This window comes from Halyomorpha halys, unplaced genomic scaffold (assembly GCF_000696795.3).
Source record: "Halyomorpha halys isolate HHAL.00 unplaced genomic scaffold, Hhal_1.1 Scaffold988.1, whole genome shotgun sequence".
Taxonomy (NCBI): domain Eukaryota; kingdom Metazoa; phylum Arthropoda; class Insecta; order Hemiptera; family Pentatomidae; genus Halyomorpha; species Halyomorpha halys.
This window is the reverse complement of record NW_027106576.1, coordinates 160,129-177,429: the sequence shown is the minus strand read 5'-3', so window position 1 is coordinate 177,429 and position 17,301 is coordinate 160,129. Positions and strand designations below refer to the sequence as shown.

The 17,301-nt window shown below is 29.9% G+C and overlaps 1 protein-coding gene and 1 long non-coding RNA gene across 5 annotated transcripts in view; both read right to left on the bottom strand.

Annotated features, from left to right (window-relative positions):
• Nucleotides 1-304, bottom strand: part of LOC136795187 (uncharacterized) — a 6,847-nt gene extending 6,543 nt beyond the window's left edge. The window contains exon 1 of the long non-coding RNA XR_010842754.1: nucleotides 44-304. This is a non-coding gene — a long non-coding RNA (uncharacterized lncRNA). The remainder of the gene's footprint in view (nucleotides 1-43) is intronic.
• A 3,859-nt stretch (nucleotides 305-4,163) lies between these two features.
• Nucleotides 4,164-17,301, bottom strand: part of LOC106687615 (proline-rich protein HaeIII subfamily 1) — a 33,230-nt gene continuing 20,092 nt past the window's right edge. For 3 of the 4 annotated variants that reach the window (XR_010842752.1, XM_014431599.3, XM_014431601.3), the window contains exon 2: nucleotides 4,164-4,317. Coding sequence is in view for 3 of the 4 variants with exons in the window: in XM_014431599.3 (XP_014287085.2) it covers nucleotides 4,277-4,317 (41 nt within the window). In the remaining variant the exon portion in view is untranslated. Of the gene's footprint in view, nucleotides 4,318-11,076; nucleotides 11,971-17,301 lie in introns of those variants that run through there. The other variant, XM_014431602.3, reaches the window with a different exon arrangement.

Here is a 17,301-nt window from a genome sequence, read left to right as displayed (position 1 = left end):
AGAGAGAGAGAGAGAGAGAGAGAGAGAGAGAGACATCTCATACCTTCTTATTAAGAAAAACACTGTCAGGCCGGCATAGGATTCTCCAAGAAGCAGCCAATCCATCACCCAGGCTGAGCCCGGCGAAGCGGTACACAGTAGGACACTCTGTAGTCGTCACGTTTTCAGGTGTTGCCGTTGTCACGTTGAGGTCTTGTCCTGCAACGATCTGCCAGAGGCAGAACAATATGAGTACAGCTTTTGACGGGAGCATGTCTACCATAGAATGCCGTATCCTTGTGCCATGTTATAATTAAATGACCCATTCGGCCGATAGAGCGGGGTCAAGAAACACAATCTGTTCCTTCAACATATGACACAATTCTTGAATAATTTGGATGATAATTTGGAGATAGTGAAGTTTTTATGAAGCTTTTATTATTTTCAAAAATAGTTAGCGATAAATATTTTTATTTTTAGTTTCGAATTGATAACAAACACTAAAACGGTTTTATGTCCCACTGTTTCAAACAAATTAACTTTTTAAATTTAATGAACTATTTATGCACTCTTTTGCACTCTGAGCATTACAATTGAAACAAACCACTACTTACGTATAAGTATACATAAGCTGCTTATTTTTAAAGAGTTTTCCAAAAAAGTCCATTTTCAAAAAAAAAAAATTCTTTACTACATTAATAGTTACATTTTCACATTATATTTTCATTGTGAGCTAAGTGTTATTAATAACTTTACTGTCATTACTATGACGTTACACAGGGATTCGGTGAATGAAGTGATGAAAAGGCTTACTTTGAAAGTGTAGTAAGTCCTATTGAGTCCGTTTCAATTTTTGAGGTTACAACTTTATGTTTTACTATCTAAGTAGTAGATGAGTTATCAGTGTGCTTTTAATTAGTAGTTAGCAATTTAAATTCAAATTTTACTTTCTCAAGAGTGATAAAAGGTTTGATTTCATTAGCTGAGTATTTTTAGTAGTTTCATACTTTTATAAAATTAGGATTGCTTATTTTATACTTTACTTTTAGTATTATACTAAAAATCTTTAAAAAGATTAATCTGGTTTAAAATATGTTGGATGAAATTTTTGAAAAACAATTTATATGAGCTTCTACAAAACGAAAATTAATGGGCATTCAGCATTAAAAACATCGGATTTATTACCGCAACAGTAAAGACTAAAATATATATTAGTTTGTCATAGCTATATAAAAAAACCAGACCATTGATCAATGTAAAACACAAGGACTTGGTGATGAATTTATTACATTAGGGTTATTAATGGTGTTGTGTCAAATGTAAAATGTTTTACCATGTTAATGGTACTGGTATTTGGTGGGGGGAACAAGTCCGGCAAGTGGGCCTAGTGGTCCTTTTCGCCAACCCTTTTTGCCCCTGACGGCTACCTGAGTTACCGTCGCGTACAAACCAAGGTGAGAGTGAAAAGATTCATTCTTCGGGACCGCCGAAAAATGAATGTTTAACTGCCCCAGGTGGGAATCGAACCCACCGCACTGGGGTTCTGAACTGAGCGCCCTGGAACCTGCGCCCCAACCCCCACGGCCGTCATATAACAAATGTTTTATGTATAGGATTGTGAGCAGCCCTATTTAAAGTCATGTTAAATGTTAAATGCATAATAGCTCCAAGCGGATTTTTTGAGGAACTTGTTTTATAACCTTCCTTTCCAAAACTTCATGTTATTGTTTACTTCTAAGTTTTGATTAAAATAATTTATTACTATTAAATAAATCAATTTTTGAAATAATATAATTATAATTTATTACATTATGCCTAAATTGAGTGAAATGTAGGAATTGGGTGAAAATTTGTCCACTGAGTGCCTGGTTGATCTTCTGACTTGTGATGAAGAGAATCAAGATGATCTAGTTAAGAACTGTCATTACATTAATATTATTTTCAGCATTGCTTTATTAGTTTTAAAAACATTCAAAACAATACTAAAAAATCAAAATACAAAGTACGAGCAAGTAACCTAACACAACAAACAAAACGGTGACGAGCTCAGCTGGTCTGTTGTCTGGCGTCATTCTCCATTTAACAGACTCTCAACCATGTCATGTTATATCTTTTTAAAATGGTAAAAGAAGAAAATATTTCTCCAATTAGCATGAGTTTTCCCATTTAACACGCTTTAACATTTAACCTAAGGTCATGAATACCCCTATTATATACCACCTGCGAACCATAGTTAATAATTAATAACAAAATAATTTGTATGTAAATGTTATTTAACAAATTATAAAATGTTATATATTTATTTATTTATTTTATAATACAAACGTGAATACATTTATTTTTATTTCAGTTACTTCTTACTATTTACAAATTATTCTTATTACAAATTAAAACTTACTTCCTTACAAATTATTGAACCACTGATCCTTCAAGGGTTGTAAAGGTACAAATTTATTTTATTAATTCATATGTAGAGGATATACTAACCTTAAATCTAGGTATAACTTCTGTTTGGAATGTATTTTTTTGTTTTTGAATTAAACTGAAACATAAACACATGGGCACCATGACAGATCAAATTGTTGGTCTTCTTTATTTGGACTCAGGACCCATGAAGATGTGCATTTCTGTATGAAACAGTGATACGAATTTTTGGTCTTAAGATAAATTTCATAATCGATGTAAAAAGTTTTCAATCTAAATAATTAATTTATTATGATTACTAAATTGTTTTTATTTTATTTTTAATCATCAAACATTATTAAAAACATTGTGCTATAGTTTGAGCAATGCATAATTATTTCAGTAACTTTTTAAAAATATAATCGAGTTCTTTAAAAAGTTTTTTTATTTATTTATTTAATGTGATTTACATCTGTACAAGTAATCAATACAATAAGTAAATATGTTGTTTGTTTCATTTACACTTGAAAATCCTCGAAAGGAACCACCCATTGGTGGTACTTCAAGCATTAATTTAAATTAGGTCCCGTGGCCATCTTCTTTTCAGACACCTCGGTTATCAGGGATGAAATATTAAGAATTAAAGGGTAAGGAGTTTGGAACGAAAAGACATATCTGTTTTGGGCCAAATCTGCAACGAATGGGATGTTAAGGTCTTTGTGAATGAGTATATTTGTAACGTAATAAGGAGCATTAAGGATTTTACGTAGGATTTTGGATCTTTAAAAAGTTAAAATAAAAATACTCAAATAGGAATCATGTTGTTTTAATTTATATGATAACTTTATACATTGTACCCTGAATAACTGGGATCTCATGGAACCTAATATTATTTATCATTTAGAGATGTTTTTATTTATAATTTTTTTCAAACATGCAGGTGAAAGTTGTCTAATTTGTTGATGGTACAGCTAGGAGAGATCGAAATATACCGTTTTTCATTTATAGATCTAAAAATGTTAAAAAATGTATGTTTTATGTTTTTATATCTATATACTTTTACTTTTTTTTTTAAATACAAAACTTATAGCTAAAAAAATCAATTATATTGGTTTGTATTTGACTTACCACTATCATCATCCAATAGAGGTTTAAATTAGTCAATAGCTCTTAATGAATCGCCCTTTTTTTTTTCGATATTTTGAGCTACTTTTATTTAATTACTGTTTATCATACTAAACCATAAATATTACAATGATTATACAATTAAAATCATGTGGAGGAGAAATTATAATGTTTGTAAGCCTATGTGCCGCAACCTGTCCAAACCTGATTCACAATCTTACTTAGTCCCATCCTAATAACAATGGTTTAAGAATTGTCTGTAGATGTTTCAATGCAAAAGTGTCAAGACGTTATTGTAATTATCAGTAGTAGAGGTTTCTCACATAGAGGGTCCATAATCATGTTCTACTCTTTTTGTTTATATTTAAAAATTATAAACAGCAGCATAAACTTTAAATTATTCATGTTAAATCCAAATTCAACTTTAACACCGATGTAAACACCTTTTGAAAAAATATTTTAGAAATATCTTCTTTTTGCGATATATCTGAGACTTTAATTAAATTAGCATGGTTTTATTTAAAATCCTTTTTTATATGTATTTTTATTTGAAAGCATTTTAATGGATTTTATTTATTTATTTATTTTATTATCTTGACAGCATAACTTGATTTGGTAAAATTATTTTCTGGGAAGAGGAAAATAAGAAAACTCTCAATGTTAAAAAATAATATATTAAACCTACAAAAATAGTAAATTAAACTTAAAAAAATAAAATATATATTTTTTTGTCATTGTAAATAGTAAATCTCAGATCTTGCTGGTGTGTTCACTTATCAATCACCAAATTCTCCACTGTAGTCGTCACCCCTGGAAAAAATACAAGAAATTATTAATAGCAATAATAATAATCAATAACTAATTTAACAACATCACATTCACATTTGAGGAGTAGTGATCAAATATCATGCGTTAATCTAAATAATTTTATTAGTTTACTTTTAATTAACAGTTATGAATAAGATAACCGTAATCGGTCATAATCGTAATCTCCATCAAAGTATAATTGAAGCCAAAAAGACCACGCCCTTGGGGATTAGGTTAATAGGAGTGTCCGCCATTATAATGTAAACTGAAACAAAATGCAGCTAGTGATTGGCTTGTACTCTTCCCTTACTCATCTGCCATGTCCCTGGATCCATCAAACGGCTCACATTTTTAGATTAATTTTACCATCTAGCTCACCCCCTCCACTATACTGTTTCCTCATACGATAAGATTATCAATAGGTAGATTTGCACTGAAATTAGTCCAACTAAAACTATAGATATTTTATTAATGTTTCTGTCATAAACATTGTATCCATAGAAATTTCAGTTATTAGGTTAGCTGTAGTTTTAGATTTTTTTTTAATTTTTACCCTATTATTTTAAAAGGAAAAGGAGTTTATTTTAAAAGCAGTTAAATTTATTAATTGTCGTCCTATTAATCTTGTACTAAAGCTGCCATGCAAAAAACAATAAAGATGGTCTTCGCTTATTTTGGAACGCTATACCTCAATTTTTTTAAATATTATTTTTAAAGCAATAAAAAATAAATTGTAAAAAACAATACCAAGAGACTTATTAAAATAAAAATGGACAATTGGAGTTCTGGCAATGGTCAGATTCTCCACTCCAGTTGAGTGTTTGTGGCTTTAGCGTACTTGCTCAGCCTCCACTGGCTCACTACCAGTGATGCGGCGAGAGGGATGCGCTGGGACCTTTTGAGCTCAGCTCTACCCCTCACATGTGGGGGATAGAGTGGGCTCAGGTATCCTCAGGTCGGTTGTGTAAATATTATGTATTAGAGTGTAAATGTGACTATAGATTATATTATTTTATCATTACGTTATTTTATTTATTTTTTTCTTTCATACACATAGTTTGATTATGTTCATTTTGTTTATTCTTCTGTTTGTATATATTTTAACAGAGTTTTTTTTTTCATCCATTCATTTATCTTATTTTGTATGTATGAGATCATTCATCACTATTACCTATTGTCCACAACTGTGTGGTAGATAGTAATATTTATCATTAACTAAAAAGTATTTTAAATTTAAAAAACAAAACAATAAGTTGTTATTTTATTCAAGCTATTGTAGTTATTTATCTAAAAGAATATACACTATATATTAATATTCAACAGATATACGCTATAAAGCGAAATAAGTATCTAATTCACAATTATTTAAGTTTTTAATGACAAACTAATCAATTAAACAAAATAAATAACACAATGTTACATATGATAATTTACAATTTTGAAACATTTTATCACTATACGCATTTAGGTGTTCCGATTTCAAACTCGTATGGAGCGAGGAAGAAAGAATGAATGAGGTGGAAAGAAAGGAAAGGAAGGAAATGTGTGGGAAGAAATGAAGTCGGAAAGAAATGAAAATCGCGTGTTCTATATTGCCGTTTTGTATCTAAAAAAAATTTAATAATAATAAAAAAAGTAAATACAAATAAAATTATATTAAATTAAAAAAAAGAAAAAATGACAAATATAAATATAAAAATAAAAGGAAAGGAAAGTAAAAGAAATATAAGAAAAAATAGGTGGTACATTAAACTAATTCCCATTAAGACGGAAAAAAAGGGGTGGGGCAAAATTGTTTTGGAATTTTTTTTAAATCATAAAAAATATTATCTCTGATGCTTAAAAAAAAAGACAATTTGATTCTTTAAAATATTATGTTATTGGTTTTAAGAAATAAGAATAAATAACAGATCGGTGGCCTAGAAACTGAAAATTCAAAGTTTTGCTCATTTTTCAATCAGTTCTTGATATTTTAAAAGCTATCTTCTAAATTATTTCTCAAGCCTTTCTTAATGGCTTAAGAAAGTGGACCAAAACCACGGGTGAAGTGGGTTAAGTGCGACAAACCCTAGGTAGCAATAACCATTCATACCAGTGGACTTCATCTCATACAGCCCCACCTTCAGGACTTTTGGTAATATGAGTTCTTCAAGACACATTGCCTAGCAGACTTAAGAAACTGGTACAGTAAGTACTATTTAAATCTATTGGAATGATTATGCAAGAAATGCATGAATTGATAGCTCGTTACTTCTACAACATTTTCTTTTAAAATTTAATAGTAGAACGTATGGACATAATAACAATAGCGTACGTTTTTATTGCTATTTATATGTTCTTCAATGCAACAATTTCTTTTGGTAAAAATTTTTCCAACTAATATAGAGAAATGATATTGGAATTTAAAGTATATTGCAGTTATTGAACTTTATTATAAACATATATATTTTTAAATTTATACTGTAATTAGTTTATCAAATTGTAAATTGAATGCAATGGATTATGAATTATAGAAACAATGTATTGAATGAAACGTTATTTATAAATATAGATGGATAATTTACACCATTTAATTAAATTAGTCTTTAACAAAAAAAGCTGAAAAACATTTTCTTTAATGGAATAATTCAGACTAAATTAATTATAGAATATTTAAATGAAATATAGGATAATATTATTTATTATTAACGTAACGTTCATATTAACAGTAATTCATATTAACAGGCTATGTTGAATATCTATTTTACAATAATATTTTTTTAAGAGAAAATCTTGCTAAAGCAGAACGGTATGTTTTCCTATAGAAAGACCTTGTTCACTAGTTAGTTCTCCTTGAATACGGCTACTGAGCTTTCATTCAAAACATTTCTTTAAAATGCCTTAAAAAAATAATAATGAGAACAACGAAGATTAATATAGGGAAATATTTTTCTTTTATTATTTCATTTATACCATAAAACTGTATGGAATTTGGATCAGATTATTTCTTCCAGTTTGATAGTGACTAGATTAAATATGATTGTAGTATAAAAAATTTGAATAAATATTCTTATAATCCGTCCCATGTAAAATACAATATGAAGTGTTAAGTTACAGAAAATTATGTAATTTAGTTGATAAAAATAACTGATCCTTGTAGGTTGAGATTAGTAAAAAGTAAAGTATTTAAATTATTCCTGGAGGATTTATATTTTATTTCAACACTATAGTAATCGAAAAGTAGGGGCTAGGAGGATCTCCTGTTACCTCATACTCTCCTATCAAAAAAGAATAATATGTACAGCCACAACCTATGAAGAGTGCAGTAAAGTAGTTTATTTTCAAAAAATGTCAGCAATAATTAATTCAGTCAATGGATGTCCTATTCTGATAATCATGATCTCTATTAGGGGACTTTGCCTTAAGCTATGATCATTCTCAATTAAAATAATTAATAATTTTAATTTTAATACAATAATTCATTTCAAGAAATGTCACATCTGTAGGTCAGTTCCAAGACGGCCTCGATTGTTTTTTTATTTTTGGTACTAGTAAATTGAACAGATAAAAGTACTTAGGTAGGTAATTGGCACTATTTAAACACATTACAATCAAGAAAATAATATCAGTTAGTCAAATTGGGTAGGTAACCATAAAGTCAATTAAAGGTTGGTAATCATTTTTCTACATGCTTGGTTCACAAAAAAGAATTTGAGTTTAATATTCAGGGAGAAGACGATTTCTTTTTTCAGTCTTCGTGTGATTGAGAGGTAATGACAAACTGGCAAAAGTAAACACAAGTGGCAGAATGAGTAGAAAACCTTTTTTGGGTAGAGCGGGATGGTCTAAGGAAATAGAGCAGCCGTACTCACTGGCTCAGTAAGCGTGTACACTTTGAGAACACATTAATTTCTGACAAGTTCACTTCAAAGATAAGCTTTTTTCGATACGTTTACTCCTGACCGACACACCTCTAATTTGCAATTAGAATAATTTGTATTTAAATGAAAAAGTTACAAATATAAGTAACGTAAAATAGGACAAATTAATTAATAAATAAATACGATTATCTTGTATAGATTAGTAGTTGTATAGATTAATTTTGACTGTATTATGTCAGTTCAGGGCATTAAAAGTTAAAAATATTGAAAACACTGTGATGCTGCGAAATTATAGCTAGGGAATGCTAATTTATAATTACAATAGCTCTAAAATTGTTAATTATAAGTTTGCTATTTAATAGATTGTCTTTGATGATGGCAATGTTAATCGAAACGTTGGACATTTGAAATAATTAATAAAGAGTGTTGGAACTATATCAATATAATTTATCATAATTGAATTATAAAATATTATTATCATCAGAGTAAGTATATAAAGGTTTATTACCTAATAAATCACCACAATGTACATTATAACTCACAAACATTGTAATAAACGTCCGAAACGTAAAAAATAATAAATTGAACTGTTACATCCACTGTAGCAAAGAGAAATCAAATCTACCAACCGTAGTAAGCAGGATAAGTCGATATGTCGTAAGTACGATTTTTATTTTTTAACACCATTAAAACGAAAAACCAATTCAATATTCTACAGGAAACTCATAATAATTCTGGACATTGAAAATTATTCTATAAAACAATGGTTCTAGAATGATTTTTTGTTCAGTTTTTAGCAAAAAGATATATTATCAACTTTTTTGAACGATGTATAACAACAGACGTTAACTATTCCTTAAGAATTTCGTTTTAATTACAATAATATATAGCTTATTTTATAAAATTTTATATATTTACATGCCCGATATGGCCCCATAACTTGCTACCTATTCTGCGACCTAAGGTTCACCGCTGTGAATAAATAATGCAGTGCATGAATAAATAAAAATGGGCAACTCAATTCCCTAAAGAAACGTTTTTATTTATACAAATTTATATTTTTATTTATTTACATTTAACTTTCCATTTAGATACACTTAACTTTTCTTTTATTTCTTTGCAAATTTAATTTTGTTTTATTATATCAAAGAAGATATAGTGAAAGCATCAAAGTACCATTAATGTTAACCATCCACCCACCTAAAAAGCATTACTCGTAATAACATACTTAGTTATATTAAAATAAGAGCCCAATTTACTCTTAATATACATTAATCTTGATCTCTTAATGAGGTCTTAATCCTAACCATAATCTACTTAGAAATATTTTAAATTTCACAAATAGAAAAAAGAACTTAACATTAATAGAAAAAAACAATGAAAACAACAATGGACCCTTAATATCCTAAATTAATTGAATTAAACTTTATAACAAACAAATATGGTTACAGAGTTAGTCATAAGAAAATATATGAGCATTGCAGTGAATTAATAACAGAAATTAGTGTTTTATTATTTATAATAAAGAAAGAAAAAAAATATAATATGTTTTATTTATTTAAATTTGAATTTTATTTGAGTTGTTTAGAAGTTGTTTAATGCATGTATTAATTTTAAGGTTTACAGAAGAACAAAAAACATATTGGGAGAAGAGCGAAATCAATAAAGTTTTAACAATTTTGACCGGATTTTCTCAACTTACAGGAGGTATGAGAATATTTTCTGAGGTAAGCTCTGTTTACTAAACATATTTGGAAAACGGACCTCTCTTAATAGCGTTTAGAACCAATTCCAAGTGTATTAACCTCTTTTAATGTTGCTTAACCACAATTTTTTGCAGTTTGGGGTAGTTCCTTAAACCTCAAATCTTAAATTTATCAATTTTTTTGATCTTCAAATAATTGGTCGATAACAACCGTTCTTAACGACGACCTTAACTGACTCATGCCAAACTCTTTTTTGTAAATGTGATTGCTTCAATAAATAATAATGTTAAAATCTACAAATTCCCAACGTGCAACTAGGAAAGGAAAAGATAATAAAAAACATTCCTCAAGGATAAACAATAGAAAATACAATCTTTCAAAATCTTGACCTCGATCGAAAACGTTTTCTTCAATTGTGGATCAATAAAAGTTATAATATAAATAATGAAGAGTTCCAACGAGAGATGTTACAGCCTTCAGTTAGCATAATGTTATGTAATTGATCTCATCCCCACATTTTCATACTTAAATCTGGCTATGCGATTCATAGAATGTTTAATGCAATGTTAAATCATTATTTTTTGAAATCGTTTCTAGATTGTAAGGGTTTAAAAGGGAGGAATGAATATTATCTTTTTTATTGATGGTTTGGATTAAGTAACCGGTAAATCCAACTGTTGCTACACTTACAAGACAAACGGTCTAAACAACCATTTAGTTACAAAAGACTGATTTACGGGACTATAATAGCACCTATTTGGACTTGGGCTCCACTAAAACCACCAAAGTCTCTCTCGTATTTATTTCTTACAATCCATAATCCTTAGTAAAATTCTCAGTACTCTCTACTTAGTCACAAATAAAAACATCAATAAAGAACTTAAAATTGTACATATGTACCAATCTAGTCTGAACCATTTATCAATCTATCCATGATAAACCTCCTAACCACTGAACCGCACTTGTTTTTACTTTGCATCCTTTACAATTCCCGATAATTGTTCTAGGCGCCTAAAATGAATATGGTATCACAACACTTTAGTCTAGAAAAGATGTTGGAATACACATGCCACTTTTGTGTAACTAACATAAATTTAAAGTTGTATTACATAATTTAGTACAATCGTAAATTTCAATATTTTTTTTTAAATATCACTATTAGATTAGATCGCTTATCACAGATATATGATAGTTACCGTTTCTTGAGTTGATCCGCTGCAGTTTCCTTGCCTACTATATCCCATTGAGCAATCGGTGCATCAGGAGGCAACTCCGTGACTCCATTGAGTTCAAAATCAGGTGGGGCCATGATTCTCGGCCTCTCCTTAGAGTCGTCATTTGAGCTCTCTATTATGTTCCCTTCTTTATCTCTGACTACCTCCGAATTACCCCTGTTCCTGTAGTAGCCACCACCGTAGCTTCCGTACCCGAACCCTCCTCCACCAATAGGAATCGGTATTGGTATTGGGATGATCCCCGGCATACCGAATCCTCTCCTTTTAGGATAACCACCAAAGTAGCCTCCAGATCCGTAACCACCATTACCATAACCACCGATCCCACCAAAATTCCCGAAACCACCACTACCACCACCATAGTGTTGAGGATATTGCGGATAGCCAGCGTAGCTACCTGGACCAGGGTATTGCGGATAGTGGCCCTGTTGGGGGTACTGGGAGTATGGTGGAGGAGGAGCATGACCTCCGCTCTGAGGGTACTGAGGTGCGTTCTTGGAGTACGGTGGTGGAGGGCCGTTGTAGGAAGGATTGTAAGCTGGAGGTCTGGCCTCTGGCTGTCGCCAACCTGGAACGGACGCCGCATGGTTGTTATAGGATGGGGCCTCTGGTTGAGGCTGCCTGGGGTAGTTGGGCTCTCCTGAAGGTGGCTTCTTGTTCTTGCCTCCGAAGAACCACCCTCCGCCTCCGCTTCCACCTCCCTTGCTCCGTCCACGGCCCCCTCCTCCACGACCTTTACCCCCTACAACGCCTCCTACGATAACAACAAACACTAGGAAAAGCAAACGCATTCTTTAATATACTTTCACTAGATCACTATTCGGTCGTGACTAACCATAGACTGAGGACTAGAGCAGGATGCTTTAATTGACAATGATGGGGAGGGAAGATTGCCTATCTCCGTTGACGCATTAACTTCAATCTTTTTTCTACTTTTATTACTGAAATATTTTCCAAATTTCAATTAATATTCTAGCATAAGGTTTATTTAGTCACAGAATTATAGCTGTTCATTATCAATCTAAACACACTTTTATATAGTTTTATTTAAAATATATATATATGCTTTAAAAGAAAATATTAAAAAAAAAATTGAGATGAGTACAGAGGAGAATTGCTTCAAAATGAAAACATGAATGATGTATTTTCATAGAACGACAAAAATCCGAATTAAAAAAAAAAAGAAGAGAGAAAAATTGTAAAATTAAATATACAATAAAATATATAAAATATGTTTACATAGGTTAAATCAACCGACATTAAGTACGAAAAGGAAACAGATCAGTGTAGAAAACCATTTTTGCTTTTTCTAGTTTCTGATATATAATTTATAAATAACTCACTCTACTGAACCCTTAAATGTAAAATAAATTAAACCAAATTGAATTATTCTTGAAAGGTCTGTCTAACATTATAAATTTGGTTAAAGAATTGAGTCAGAATTAACGGTGCAGAAACCAATAATTTTTATCAATTTTGATATAAAATACAAAAGAGTGACTTCAAAACGTCTGTACTATGAAAAAGAATATCCTGTATTAAATTCTTTTGAATAAAAATTGTCGGGCATCAAATTTAGTGACATGCGTGGATACCTTGCATTTAGAAGGTAAATAATACACAACACCTGGTGCGACTCGATCAATTACTCACAACCAGTGAGTCACAATTTCATCCTCAATAACTTATCTCTACACTTTCCATTGATGTATCAACTTCAACCTGTAACTGACAGGAAACTTTCTGGTATATTTTTCAGTCTGTTGGGACAAAACAGTGATCAAGAAACGGGTTGCACCACAAGCTAAGAATTTTGTGAAATCTTCTATTTCAATACTATTAACCTTTATCGTATATTCACGGGATTCGACCTAAGGCAAAAATTTTATATATATTTTTTTTTACTTTGATAAGCATACTAAGCTTTAAGCGTCCTTTAAGTGCCGAAAATAACTAAATTATTAGTGTATAAATAAATGCATAAATCTTGTTTCAGATGTAAAAATCAGGTTTCAAGGCACAAAGGTACGTTATACGAAGATATTTTTAACATTATATATGTAGGACTAACATTTTATCTTACATTTCTTTTGCTTTATTATTAAAACTATTCATAAATAAGTGAAAAAAAAAATTGAAAAAATAGTGACCATTGTATTTTGAAATTTTCCAAGCTTCAATTTTTTCTTAAAAGTTAATAGAGGGTATGGGACAACGCTGGTAGGAAAAGTTAAATAGAGAAATAAGAAAGTAAAAAATAGGATGCGGAAATAAAAAATCGCATTATTTGAATCTTTACAACAATATTATTATTATTATCTAATTTTTTTCATGTACATAGTTTGATTATGTTCATTTTATTTATCCTTCTGTTAATATATATTCAGAGAGAGGTTTTATTTATTTTTTTTTTCATTTATTAATTTTAGTATAAAAGTGATCAGTTACTACAATTACCTATTGGCTTGTTGTTACGTCGTATTGTAACATTAATCAATAAATAAAGTTTAAAAAAAATTAATATTGATAAAAGCACTGTAATGTTAAAAATGAAAGTTCTAACGTCAGAAATTTCTTAGTTTCTTCTCATAGAAGAAACCTTAATACTCTTTGCCCTCCGGGTCGGGGCGCGGCCATTCTGACACCCCAAGAAATAAGTCTTCCGATGAAAAATGAAATATTAGCTAGTTGGGAAGCCATGTGGAATGAAAGCCCGCTAAGCAAATTAAAAACTATTAAAAAAACGATTAAACCATGGACCACATCAAACCGTTCCAATCGCAGGGAGGAGGTGGCTATAGCCAGATTGAGAAAAGGTCATACGAATTTAACTCATGCTGACCTGATCAATAAGCAACCACCGCCAAAATGTCAATACTGTAACAGTGCACTTACAGTTAATCACATATTTGAAGAATGTCATTTCTATTACAAGAACTTACGTAGATTGGGAATGGGACCGAGTGTTTCGGATGCCCTGAATGATGACCAAAAAAATATAGAAATGGTTTTAATTTTCTTAAAAAGGAATAATCTTTTGAATAAGATCTAAACCTAAAAGTTTGTCATATGTATTAAAAAATTCTAAAATAAGTAATTATTTAAACTTATTTAGCAATTATCTAAAGAATTTCAAATCTTGAAATAGAATTATAATGTGAGAAACGTGGGCGTTGATGACCTCAGGGTTTTACACCCAAAAGCCCTAACCAACAATAACAACAACCTTAATACTCTTGTTATCAAAAAGAGTGGCCAGCCCACATATATCATAATCAGACAGAACCAATAGGAATAATAAGTGATCTACTACCAATACTGTCAAAGGATACTACTCACTATCTGTTTTATGTTGAGGTTGGACGATGGACGGTGGTAGCAAGTTAGCCACGCATGCGGAAATGATTGATAGTACTACCAACTATCAAACAAATCCTAATAGTGTGACAGCAAATGTTACATTACCTACTATAGGCTCCAGGTAGTTTTCATTATCACCGTACTATCTTTAACCATAGTATCAAAACATTTCTTGAGCTGTTTTCATTTCATTCTGGATTCATCCCGAAATACATTCCATGGAAAGCTTCTGGATAAATACATGGATTCTGAATACATATATCATGGATTCATTTCAGAATTTTTTCTACGTACATTAATTCAGTCGGAATGTCATCTGTCTCTCAGATTGGTAAACAAGACACTATTACAAACCATTTGAGCGTGTTTCATCACAGTTATTATAGACACAACGAATTGAAGCAGCTGGCACAGCTGTATAAAAGCTGCTCATTAGTTTCTCAATGAGCTAATAGTAGGACATATTCTTTATGGTGGACTTAGAATCTGTTTTACAATATTGTGATCCATATTTAGAAAACTAGTTTAAGTATTAATCTTCAAAAATAATTTTAATTAAAAGGAATAATAAAAAATATATACTTTATGTTAATGGTTTACCGTGGGTAATATATGAGGAGAGGATGGTCGATGGAATGATTGGTGAAGAACACTAATAAGTTTAAAGTTATTTTAGTTCCGACGTTTCAGATACCGAATTCGAGTTTTCGACAAAAATCCACGTTTTGAGGCCCCCTGAGTCCAAGTCAGTCCGAAGAACATCAAAGACAGTCTGATCTTTCTCGATTACCATGGCTAATTTACTTTTGGTTAAAACTGCTCAGTTCTTGGTAGTAATAAAGTTTATATTCGTTTTTAACATTTCAAGAAACCTATAAATACCAATTTTTCGTTAGAAATATTACCACCTTCACATAAAATAAGTAGTAAATAAAATTGGTGAAAATTGCACCACATTAATATTTAGTATATTAAGTAAACTATAGTTTGATTCTGACAAGACAAATATAAAACATTAAAGCAAGTGATATATTCATATTTAAAATTTATATATTTTATTCACTTTGAAGCCATTAACTTCTTCGATCAGGAAAAGACCATTTGATATAAAAGATCATTTACTTAATTAATCATTGATTCACTGAGTTTAATCAAAATCGATAAAGCTCTTTTGGAAAAAATCATATAAAGTTGTACTTCTGGTCGATCAATTTTAGCGAAAAAGTTGCTGTCACGTTCCTACCTTATACCCGCCCTAAATATGTAATTATTTCAATTTCATTTGACATATATATCATGATATATATTAATTGAATATAAATTAAACTATAGTTGAGTTAATATGGTAAATATTAGAACTGAATGGTTGGAAAAAAATTTAATTTAAAGTTGAATTGGTTGTATGTCTAGTTAATATAATCAGTCAACTAAGGAAAAGTTTTAGTAAAGGAAAAGATATTGCGTTAGATTATTAATATAGTAAATATTAGTTTTTTGTCTGGGAGTGGGTAACTTAAACTAAAACACAAATATCCTTTGTTCACTTTTCTCCGACGTTTTGCCCTTAGGCCACTGTCAAGGTTCTTTTATATGAAGAAATTAATCCTACAATTATCTTCTATTTTTGTCTTATTGTATATTGTCGAAGCTATAAGTTAAGAGACAATGATCAAAGTATAATTGTGTTTTAATTGATTAATATTAGATTAAAAGCGCCTTGCGAAATCTTTGGAGAAAAATATGAATTTAGTTTTAATATATATTACCGCACAAAAAAAAAATCTTTATGATGGGATTAATCCCACAATTTTATATTTCTGCAATTACATGTTCTCGTGCTAACCAAGTTATATAACCTTGATCGAAGGTAATCCGGGTTTTAAAAATTACATATTCAAATTTCTTTAAATTATTCAAATCCAGAACTCTGATTGAACTATAAAGTCTAGATTCCAAATCCAAATGTTAAAACCAAACTACAAATATCGATTTCGTATTTAAATTATTATTATTTTAAAATAACTATTATAACTAATAATATTAAATTTGTTACACAATTTTTGTTTTTATAGAACAAAAAATAAACATATCCTCGACTCAAATTGTGATTAGTAAATTTCTCTCTTTCTTATTTTATTTAAATAACATTTTATAACAATGAGACAATAATGTTGGCACAAAACACATTATTCTCAGCCGATATGTATTATGTAATTATTGAGGCTGAAGATATTTTTACCATCAGAGCAAAAAACCTTTATTTATCGACAAATAACAAAAACGAGCATTTAAAATTTTGTGATAATGATTTAGTAATTACTATGCGCAAAATTCTGATGTTTTATTCGTAATTGTAAATTTATAAGTTTAGCTCTATCGTATAAAATCTCACAGAAAATCAATAACAAAGGATTTGCTTCATCACAATGCTTTCATAACATTTATGTTATACTTTGCTATTTTCATTCATGAATCATTAAAATTTGAATATCCAGAATACCCTTAAAAATATTATTAGCAAACACATAGCATTTTCCAATCAGATATATATTTTTCGTAAAAACATGCCTTGATAAAGGTGATAAAACTAAAAAAAAATTAATGTAATAAATCGGAGCCTAGTCTGATAATGACTCATTATCGCTAATTTGTGACTAAGCAAAGGATCATTATACAGAAGATAATTACAATATTTTCTGCAACTATCAAGAGTAGATATTGCAAAAAAAAAATATGAAATTCATACTTACAATTGGAATAATAAAAAGAATACGTTTTAAAAAAAAACATATCCTCGTTATTAATATAATTGTAAAATAAATGAAA